Source organism: Harpia harpyja, chromosome 7 (assembly GCF_026419915.1).
Source record: "Harpia harpyja isolate bHarHar1 chromosome 7, bHarHar1 primary haplotype, whole genome shotgun sequence".
NCBI classification, from domain to species: domain Eukaryota; kingdom Metazoa; phylum Chordata; class Aves; order Accipitriformes; family Accipitridae; genus Harpia; species Harpia harpyja.
This window is the reverse complement of record NC_068946.1, coordinates 46,148,964-46,159,966: the sequence shown is the minus strand read 5'-3', so window position 1 is coordinate 46,159,966 and position 11,003 is coordinate 46,148,964. Positions and strand designations below refer to the sequence as shown.

Genomic DNA, 11,003 nt, shown 5'->3' with positions numbered 1-11,003 from the left:
TTCGGCCCTCGGGGTGACTCCCGAAAGGCCGCTTGGTTTGCGGGCTGGTGTATGCAAGGCTAAGGGTTGGCTGGAGCGATCGTCCCTTGCTCTGGTTCCCGGTGAACATCCCTCTGAAAAAGAGGAGCTGAATAAAGCGATCAGCAAGCTCTTGAGTCTTCAGGGCCTCAGGAAGATTGCCGTACGTGTGAAATAAGACTGACCCGGTCTTCTCTGAACAATCGTATTTAATCAAAAAAGCCCAGAAACCGAATCATTAGTATACTCTATTTATAGGAATGCAAGGACAGAAGATGCACAGTTTGAAGCTACATCTGTAGATGATCATATATACTGCAGTATAGTAATAACAACATGGGACAGCAAGTAATCACCTCACAACAGTACACATGAGTGATTAGACTTACAAAGGAAATATTTACAAACTTACCTTTACAAAACAACATTGTGTGCATACAAAATGAAATTCGCAATAAAACTGAAGGTACATTTAAGGCAGACCAGCAATACACTGAAATAATTAAGGCTGTGGAATTACTTTGCACCTTGAAAATGCTGAGCTGTTAGCAATACTGTTTCTTTTTTCCTCCTTCAGTTGATTGTTGCAAAGATTGAAAAGCATCAATATATTCCAACTGTTTGCTCTTATCTCAGTAAATAAGTCTGAGATTTAAGGGTTTTTGCACTTTCTATTGCATTTGCCTTCCAAAAGTTATCAGCAAATTGACCTCAGTGGCAGAGCAACGCCGAACAGTTTGGTAGAAAGAGAAGTAAAAGCACCAGCATCAGAAGTTGGACATGAAGGTGATATATGGCTTGAGTAGAGAAGATGTTGGTTTTTCACTAGCTTCATAATAAAGACTACAGTTACAGCGAATATTCAGCATCCTGACGCTATGCTAACACTCACCACTATACAGATCCCAGAACGAGAATTCATCACTTGATGGCAGTGTGCAGCCAGCCTAGTAGAATGGGATTTTATTTTCTTTCCTTGGGAAAGCACCATTTTGTGATGGGACATGAAAGAATGAACTGGAAAATAAATCCAAGCCCTGTGTTACAGGTGAATCTACCTCAGCAGTGAAAGGAACAGAAACAAAACCAGGCGGTTAGCCCCTGCGCGCTTTAATTATCCGTTAGACCTTTGTATATACAGACTAGCCTTTGCATCTGTCTCTGAAGTTTATGTTATCCCGGGTCACTTGATGCAGTCCCCTCATAGCAAGGGTATTAAAGTATGGTTATATATAGTCAGCTCATAATGTGCAGTTCTGCATTTAGCCTTTATTCACGGTATTCGTAACAAAGGCCTAATAGCATTGTCAGAAATGCTAATGAACTCCACTGAAGCCACAGACTTGTACAAGTCAGTTGAGGGCACAGACTTTGTCTCAGCATTAACTTAGTTTAAAAGTAAAAAGCTTTTAAAGATAAATTTCACTGAAAAAAATAATTTAAAATAAAAAGGCAATAAGGCTAAACAAGGCTTGTTGGTAGAAGTAGGAAGAGAGAAATTTTATAAATTTTAAAGCCTGGATTGTTTTAAAATATTAAAGTCTAAAACCCTGGACTGGATGTGTGTCATCCCTGTAGTAATGCGCGTAGTGGGTTTGGCAGCTTGGTGGAGATGTGGGGATCACCCACGGGGCAGTAAGTGCTTCAGATGGCTGATGGGAGCTGACGCTGTTACATGGGCAATCAGATTTCCCATTCGATGGCTAAGAGTGAAACGGCCCAGCCTGGCTGCTCCAAGCAGAGTGGAGAGAGAGAGGCAAGTTAGTTTCTTGTTGCCACGTGCGTTCATTAAATGTAGCTATCTTAAATAATGAGTACCATATGTCACTGTGCCCCATGGGCTCTGTTTCACTGGGGCCCTTGCTGCTGTCTTCCTGCAGGCCTGTCACCCAGCCCAGCGCCGGGGAACACTGTGAGCAAGTCTACTTTGATGTCAGTGCACGGTAAGAGCACCGTGAGGGCATCTGGAGGCGGTGGCTGTCTGCATAGTGCCAGTCTGCACCGAGCTTGTGGTGCTCTGTTGCTAGTCTTACTGTTGGTCATTCTAGCTGGTCTGAAGCTGCCGCCGAAGCTAGAGGGTGCAGCTACCATCATGCCTTCACTTGGCCGTCTTGGGAATACCCTGAGTGGTAAAGCTGCAGGTGGAAATCTTCCCTGCTCTCTGGGGAGCTTGTAAAGGCCTAACGGAGCTTTATGAGAAACGGTGAGTTCCCCATGTTTGTTACAGGCAATATTTCATGCACAAAAAAATCCGGTAGTGGAGAATGCTGCAAAGGGGGTTGGCTGTGGTGCTTCTCACCGAGTGGGCTCACTCCAGGCCTACTTACTGAGGTTCTGTAATCTCTTTACAACAGAGTTACAGTTTACAACAGAGTTACAGGACCTGGTGGATCTGCAGAGAGGCCACAGGTTGGCTGAAAAAGACCTTGAGAGAGCAAGGTCCAAAAACTTCCTCTGTATTTATCATACGGCAGCATTTCATGTCAACTTGATATTATTCAGGCAAAAGAAATCTTTGAGATAAAATGCAAGAATGCTGATAATCACAAACGTATCTGGCAGCACTAGCAGGGTCAAATTTTCCTGAATGCACTGTAAGAAGAGCAGTGCCCAGGAAGAGGAGTTCTCTAACATGAATATGGAAAAAGCAGAACCATAAAAGAAAGCAACCCCATAACATTCAAAATATTCAGAGTTCAGCACCTCCAGCTCTCCCTTGACAAGGAATCTCTTTTTTGAATCTAAGCACCAATACTTTAACATGTATCCTCTTTTGGCCTTTTGGGGTTTTTTTCTCTGTTATTTGATAGCAATGAGAGGCTTAAATATTCCCTTAAACAACCCAGCTTTTTCCCCCTGCGCATCCAAAGTGTCTGCTGTTGCAGTTTGAGATGCAAATGCAGGAGGTAGGAAAATAAAATGCTAAATAACTCCAGATTTCATGTGATACATGAGAATTTGTTTGTATTAATGCCAAGCAGAAAGCCTGTGGCTTAAACTGTACCCACAGGCCTAATAAAAGCTGTGGGTTTTATAAGCCACACCTCCATAAACATTTTTTTAAGGGCAGCACAATCACAGCACAAAGAGCCAGTTTTGACAAATAGGAGGAAGTACAAAGAGTCTCCTGTAGCGAGAAAGTACCTGAGGCTGGTGCTAATTAAAGACACCCCTTGATGACTGCTGTCTGAAGAAGTTTCAGTTCCTAAGAAATCACATACTTTGCACTCTTGCTTAGGACCAGTGTCTGGTCTTTGTCTAAGAGGTGCTGCTGGATTGCTTAGAAAATTAGCTGCTGCACTCCAGAGGGGAACTGAGATACGTTCTAGCTGATCCAGAAGGTTTAGCCTTCTGTGAACACTGTCTCTTTCAAGCCTTTCCACAACTTCCCCCTGTATTAGATCTCTCTCCACCAGCCACACAGCCTCATACACTGCTTCTGACTCTGCTCAGGCACCCAGGCTCACCCTTCTGACTGTGGGTCCCCAACCTCAAGGTCTGTCCTTGTATTGCATGCACGCGGTGCTGGATGTTGGGGGTTTTTTGCTGTGCCTCCTTTCTTCTCCACTAGGAAAATACTGACCACTCCAGCATACTGATAGAGCAAGCACAAAGAGAAGGGCCAGGTCTCTACCTGCCATGAAACTGAGCTTGGAGGTGGATCAAAAAAAGGGGCTAGCAGAGCCCTGAGAATTTAACAGTACTTGCAGAGTATCTCCACCACCTGCTGGCAAAGACAGCTTTTACTCCTGCAGATATGTCGCAGGCTCACAGTGCAGTTACTTGGATGGTAAATTAAATTTGGCTCTTGCCCTTACAAGAGAGTCTATACTGAGCACACGTGGTCAGATCAAGCCCTTTTCCTTAGGAAAACCTTTGGTAACAACTGACGTTTCCCATTACAGGCACGGCAATGGCACTCAGCACCGAGACAAAGTTCTCGCATACCAGGGGAAAAAAAAATCTCTTTGATCATCACCCTACAAGGCTGTAGAGTTTTATGGTGCAGCAGCAGGATGGGGAAGTCCCAGCTGGGGAGGTGTTTCCCCTCCTAGTCCCACTGCTAGAGAGGAAGATTTGGCCAGCCTACGAACTGCTGATTTGTCCCTGCAGACTCCCTGTGTTGGTTATACTTAAGGCTGGCTCCATCACTGTAACATCAATAAGATGATGTTGCAACTTGGCTTGCAAGAGAGAAATGTTTTAATTGTGAATATTTTTTATTTTATTACAAATTAGGCTTTGGACATAAAAATATCCTCATGAATGCTTTGGTGATGAGGTGCTAACAGCGACTGAGAGATATTTACAAGTTTGGAAATGAAACAAATGACATACTTTAAACACTGAAAACGATTTTCAAGCTGTAAGCACAAGGATGAACTCACCACTCCTACTGCACTCTGAAAGGCTTAGATGGACTTTGGGCCAAGCAATTCTGAAGCTAGAAATGGAACAGGATCCTTTATATATATATATATATTTATATATATGATACAATATATGTATTCTGAAAACCTGTGATAGAAAAAATTGTCTTCATCATCATCATCTAGTTTACAGATACTGCAAAAATTGGACACAGCCTTTTCTCAATGCACAGGTTTTGCAAAAGATTTCTGTACAGTGTGTATAAAATGTTTTTAAAAAACCCATCATAGTCCCATTGTGCTTAGTCAAAACCAGCTGTATGCTCCAATGAATTCACTGCCTTAATCGTAGCTCCAAAAGGTACTGCATGTTGACTTGACACAGCCGAAAGCCCAAGGATTAATGGGGGATTTTGGTCTGAGCACTACCATGCAACAAGAGTGTATCTAAGCCACGCCACCCCAGAAGCTGATCCAGCAGTGACTATGGCCTGATCTTGCATGTCCTATGCAGGTAAAGTCCCCACTGAAATCATGGCAGACCTGGACATACGGGGTGTACAAAATCTGTCTGTTAACCTGGAGCAGGCTTGCAATGATTTCAGCAAAACCTGACTTCAGTTCAGTTCTGCAGTACATGCTAAGGTCAGCCTAGTCTCACTCCCCACCACAATCCTACTCCTAATCTCTCATACATTTTGAAATCAGTTCAGCAAGATCAAGAGGATTTCTTATAAGGCTGCCTCACAAAGATTAAGGCAACTGCAATTTTGGCTCTTGTTTCCAGTTGGTGTTTGCTTCCCACAGTCCTTTTTTGGCGGTGGATGCAACAATACCACGTGTCCCAAGAGGTGCCTGTGGGTCCCAAGGGGAGGGAGCGGGTACCCGCCACCGTTCCCCACTTTGCTTTGGTCCCGAGGAACTGGGCAGGTACTGCCACCTCCGCAATGATTTATACCCTGCAGTTAGGGAAGCCACGTGAAATGCAAACGCCGAATACGGGACTATGTACAGACAGATCTGCTTTGCGCCTGCTCGCTCCCTGCACCTCGCCTCAGGACCAGCAGTGTAGGACCCCAGGGATGGAGGCATTACGTGCCTGGGTTTAGCCTGCTCATCAGGAAACTCTTGACGCTGGGGACCGGGTGCACATCGTACTGGTGCCTGCGGCGCTCGATGAAGGAAGCCAAGCGGGAGGTATCCAGTGGGATCTTGGAATAGCTGCCATTGTGTGGTTGCAGCCATGGATGCTGTAAACAAGTGGCTGCTGTTGGCCTTCTCCTGAACTCTTCCTGGAGAATAACGTTGATGAAATCCCTGGCGGCGTGACTCACGTCGGAGAAGTACTCAGGCGGGAAGCTGAAATCTACTCTGCACACATTGATACAAGTCTCCTCTTTGCTTTCATCCAGGAACGGAGAGACGCCACTTAACATGACGTAGGTGAGGACCCCAATGCTCCAGATATCCGTGCTCAGGGAGACAGGAAGGCCTTGGATAACTTCAGGAGCAGCGAACTCTGGGTTTCCGAGGAGGTGGTGGATGTGGTAATGACCTGTGATCTGAACTGCATCTTCCAAATCAATGATCTTGACACGAGGTACTGGGATTCTTAAATCAATGAGCAGATTTTCTGGCTGTTAAAAAGATAATAACAAAAACTTAATTATATTATATTTTTGCAAATAAAATGTGTAGATTTCATTTAGGTTTAATAGCCAATCAAAACTCGCATTTAATCACATGTGTGGGGTACAGATCAGGAGAGTGAATGACAAGGAACCAGCTCAGCTGCTGTTTACACTGCTGTAAATTCAGATCAACGCTGAAGTTGCAATGACAACATCCTCTTTTGCACTAGGGCAACACACTGGGATTTTGCACTTTGTCCCAAATACTCATAGTTTATTTTCCCAAACTAATCTCTACAGATTAAGAGCACTGACAGATTTTTAAATTTTCATAAGACTTGTGTATCTCTGATCAGTTTATTTAGATTCCATTTGTTTACATGACAACTGGCTACATAAATGTGCATAACTTGTAGCAGAAATGTTCTTCATGAAGTAAATGCTCAACTTTGCCCACGCTACCACGTATCCTGGGAGGACTCTGGTGCGTGCCATTACTGTTGCTGTCAGTTGACATGGATGGAGCTGCCAGCGTTCCTTTATAAACACCAGCACACAGTCATGCCTTCCAAGCCAGAGTGCAGCTATATTTCATCCCAGTTGTTTTTCCCTCTGTTTTACCAACTCTTTCAGTATTTAAGATCTCTCTTTCTCTCAGTTGAAGATGCTGAGCGTTGCCTACACACTCCGCTCTGGGGACTTAACATGGATTTTGCTTCCTTTGTTGGCTCTGAGATGATTTCTGAATTTACTACCTGCACCCTCTCTAGACTCACTTTTCTGTCCTATAGCCTCTCATCCTCATGCATATTTTACTGCTGCCTCATGGCTATATATATAAAGCAAAGTTCACTACAGTGCTGTTCAAACCTCTCCGCTCTTCTCTTGTGCAGTCTGCATCGACAAAATCAACACGTTCATGAGCAGGATCATGGGACAAGACAGTCCGTGGCTAGGCCTGCTGTCACTACCAATGCATGTGCTGCTTCCCACTTAGCAACAGAAAGTACTTTATTTAGCATCCCTCATTCAGGAGAACTGTAAATAGGTCACAGAAAATTGGCTTCCCACCTTGTTTCTGGGAAGTATGTTATGATCGAATAGAGAATTCAGTGCAGTTTCTTACCTCCAAGTGACACCTACTTTTTGACAGGTCGTATAAATACAGCAGAAAATACAAACTATCTTACTGAAAGAAACCAGGATGATTTAGCCTTTTGGGACTAATGCTTACATAAGGTATTGTACAAAAGGAATCTTTTTTTTTGTTGTAGTGGTAGTAGGCAGCAGAAGAATGAAAGCATCACTTCATCTGACATGCCTGGGGGTTGGAGAATTGAGAAGAGACCTCCTTGGAGCTGCATTGTCCACTATACAAGAAAGTTAAATTCATCTCTCATTCTCCATTTTTAATTGGCATTTAAGTCTAAAAAAATATCATAGATTATCTGATATCACTGGCAACCATAATCAATGTTGCAGATCACAAAACTCAAAATACTTGATCATAACTTCAATCGCTAATTCTCTGTCATCCAAGACAACTAGGATGTTGGTGAGGACAGCAGTACAATGCCGAATCCAGGACAGTACAGTGCCTCCTGCCATCTGCACTAACAAAAGGAGGTACGAGCTCTGCTAATCTAACTGAGCGTGACATTAGAGAACGCCTGAATTTCTCTGCAATGCAGCTCGTTCTTCCTCTGAACCTCTCCCCGGGTGTATTTCCCACCCAGTTCCCCTCGCAGGCTCTGCAGCACAATGCAGCATGCTGCTTTCCTTTGCCCCTGCCAGCCCTCCCCACCTCCTGCTCCCCTGCACCCTCCCCTCCCCTTGTTTCGGGCTCTCCGCGGATGTGAGAGAGACATCCGTTCCTTCTGGCCTGCCCTGAGCTGCCTGGGCACAAGCCAGCTCTGCTCAGGAGGCTTGGTAGCTGAGTTGGTACAGGTGTGAGCCCAAAGCATACCCCGTGGATTTATCTTATAATTCCCCTTCAGTCAGGTGCTAGTGACATCTCACTCTTGTCTCAGACATCCTCCTTCTCCTTCATTAAATGCAGAAAGCCCTTGAGAACAAACCAGTGAATCAAGGAAATAGGCGCATCTCTTCTCTGAAGGAAGAAAAAGACCTTGAACTGCAGGTCAGGAAGTCCTTTCTCTGGTCAATAGGTCTGAAAGATAGTGCTTGTCCATTCCGTGATCACCTCTTTGGGGTACAGACTGCACCTCCTCCCTGTCTGTGCAGCTGGGAGCTCTCTGTACCAGGGCACTGAATAATATAGCATCATTCTCTTTTCTTCCTACCTTTATGTCTAAGTGAGCCACTCTGCAATTGTGAAGGTACTGCAAGGCTTCCATTGTGTCTCTTATATAGAAAGCGACTTTTTCCTCCATAAGTTCATCATGGTTCATTAGATAATCTAAGAGACGACCATCATCCATCCTACAAACAAATCAAACCCTGCACATGAAAGATCACATGGTATATCTAGGAACAGTTAATATTTGACAACAAAATTGCAATGGAAATTTCGTGACCTAAAAATGGAGGAAACTAAAATGCAAGATCTGATGAGTATTTAATGATATCTCAAGATACTGCAGGCCATGAAGGCAGTAGAATGATTAATCCTCAGTTGTTATCTCTGGTCCTTGAAAAAGTTAGCAACAGTCTCAAAGTAAACTCATTTGCTTAAGGTGGATTCAATAGATGGGGCAATTCCTTTGAAAACAGATCCTCTTAATTATTTGGATTCATCTATTTATTTATAGAGCTGGTTGCATAATGCAGAAAAAAAATCACTGACATTTTCAGCTGGTAATATGTTCTGTGGGAAAACTAACCCAATAAAAGTTTTCCACCTAGTTTTATTTATGTGTATAAATAAACAAGCAAATAGCCCAAATATACTTTGTTGGATATAGTGTAACAAAGAAGCATTTTGGATTCTGGTTGCTACATCTCCTTATAGGGGCAAGCATAGCTGCTACACAGCTCTTTCCACCAAGAAGTATTAGAACAATGTAGGCTTCAATTTAGCTGAAACACATTTTCTCAAATATAAAAAGTGGACAAAACTGCCCAAATAAATCTGATGCTATTCAGTGGGACAAACTAACTGCTGATACAATTACCCAAGCTTCACCAGAGTAGAAAGCAGTTTTATTTGTCCCTCTGAATCTTATTTACTGTAAAGAAAAGGCAGTGGAAGCTCTGCAGAAAATGGTTATTTCATCTGACATCACAATCAATAAAAAACAGGTGACAAAATCTTTGCCCTGCTGAAGTCAGGGTGAATTTTATCCTTGGCTTTAATAGGGCTCTGATTCCTACCCAGACACTTGAATTCAAGCTCCATGTACTTACAGTTCCAAAACTAAGATGTAAGAAGTAGGAGACTCGTAGGTATCATGGATAGTGATGTACTGAGGATGCTGTAAGTGCTGTAACAAAGCTGCTTCGTGTGCTGCCTGCTCTTTCTTTTTCATTTTTTTACTAATGAATTTTACAGCAACGTCTTTCCGGGTGGCTTTGTGAACGCATTTTTTTACTATGGAGAATCGACCCCTGAAATAAAAAAAACAATAGAATAATGAAGGGGCCTCATGAATAAATCATGCCTAGTTTTCAGTGCAATAACAGACTGATTTTCAAAGTGTTGTTTGTTTCAGCACATTAATATTTCACAAGGAATCAGATTTAACAGGTTTTTCATAACCTTTTCCAAAAAAGAGCCTCCATCTCTTACCCTGGGTGTAGAGATTCTTTGGGGATTAGCAAACACTGAGAGCAAACGGTGTCACTTTGCTTTGTGCAGCCATACTGATGTCCTCTAACAATCTCCCCTGGGTTCAATTTGGTGCCACTTTTACAGGTTCTGTCTCTTTTTAGCTGTGTGTCTCCCTTCTCCAGTTGTTTTAATAAAGAGCCCTAACTTTCTCAGACAACTAAAAGAAAAGCCTTGTTAAATAATCACTAACCTATCATTTTGTCTCACTGTTTCAGGCACACCGTAAGAAATTAAGAAAAAAGCTGGCAGGAAAGCATTACGAAACTCATACAGACTAGTGCCTAGTACCACTCCTGCAAGTAAAACTACTCAGTGAAACCGTGTGCTGAACTTGGCCTCTTATTAATACATCACTCTTCTTTCCACAGAACCAGATACTCCTGTCTCTTCAGCCCCAGAACTACCTCTGATCTCTGAGCTGAAGAACTAACTGCATTAACCTGAATTGTTTGCATGCCCCTTATCTGTTGTCTGCACAGAGAGCACCTAGGGCTGACAAGGTATGCAGCTCCTGTTTAGGCTCCTGTTCAACTGACTGCCCCAATCAGCAAAGTGCTTCGGCATGTGATTTAAGTCAGTCACATGCTTAAGTGCTTCAGCAAACTCAGCCTTTGAGGTTAAGCTTATCCAGAACCAGCAAATTGTCATGACTTCAAAAGCTCACATCAAATCAGAGATGACCAAATCAGAGGAGATACCAGCGAGAGCTACCAGTGGCTGTCAGAGATTTGGCTGCCTAATTGTTCACCAGTTTGCCAAGTTACAATCCTCAAATCACAACCGATCTTGAAAAACAAAACTTAGTATTTTAACCAGTCTGTATTTTAATCAGTAGTTAATGTGCAATGCTCTTTGAAAGGAGCAGCAATTTTCAAGCTAGCTACAAAAAGCAACTTAAACTTTCCACCAAGGAAAAAGCTTCAAGCCATTGTTTTGGTATTTTATTGCAGTGATAAGCAGGCTTAACATTACCTCCCAATCTCATGCAGCTCTGCATAAGCGAGGTCAAAGTTTTCCTTCCACGAAATAGTGGCACCATCAGCAGCAGAGTCTTTGGGAGAACAAAGCACATTCAAGAAAGCATAAAATTAACGACAGCTTCCTGTGGACTATAAATGGTATATTTTAAAATTATGTGAGAATACATTACTTAAAACAGCGAACATTACCACTAGGAGTCCAGTTTCATACTGC

The 11,003-nt window shown here is 43.0% G+C and overlaps 1 protein-coding gene across 7 annotated transcripts in view; it reads right to left on the bottom strand.

Annotated features, from left to right (window-relative positions):
* Nucleotides 1-209: 209 nt before the first annotated feature.
* KALRN (kalirin RhoGEF kinase) overlaps nucleotides 210-11,003 on the bottom strand; it is a 534,490-nt gene continuing 523,696 nt past the window's right edge. For all 7 annotated transcript variants that reach the window (XM_052792834.1, XM_052792839.1, XM_052792829.1 and 4 more), the window contains 4 exons: nucleotides 10,782-10,860; nucleotides 9,386-9,586; nucleotides 8,323-8,461; nucleotides 210-6,025 (listed from right to left, as the gene is read on the bottom strand). In XM_052792834.1, coding sequence (XP_052648794.1) covers nucleotides 5,480-6,025; nucleotides 8,323-8,461; nucleotides 9,386-9,586; nucleotides 10,782-10,860 — 965 coding nt within the window. In that variant the 3' untranslated portion in view covers nucleotides 210-5,479. The remainder of the gene's footprint in view (nucleotides 6,026-8,322; nucleotides 8,462-9,385; nucleotides 9,587-10,781; nucleotides 10,861-11,003) is intronic.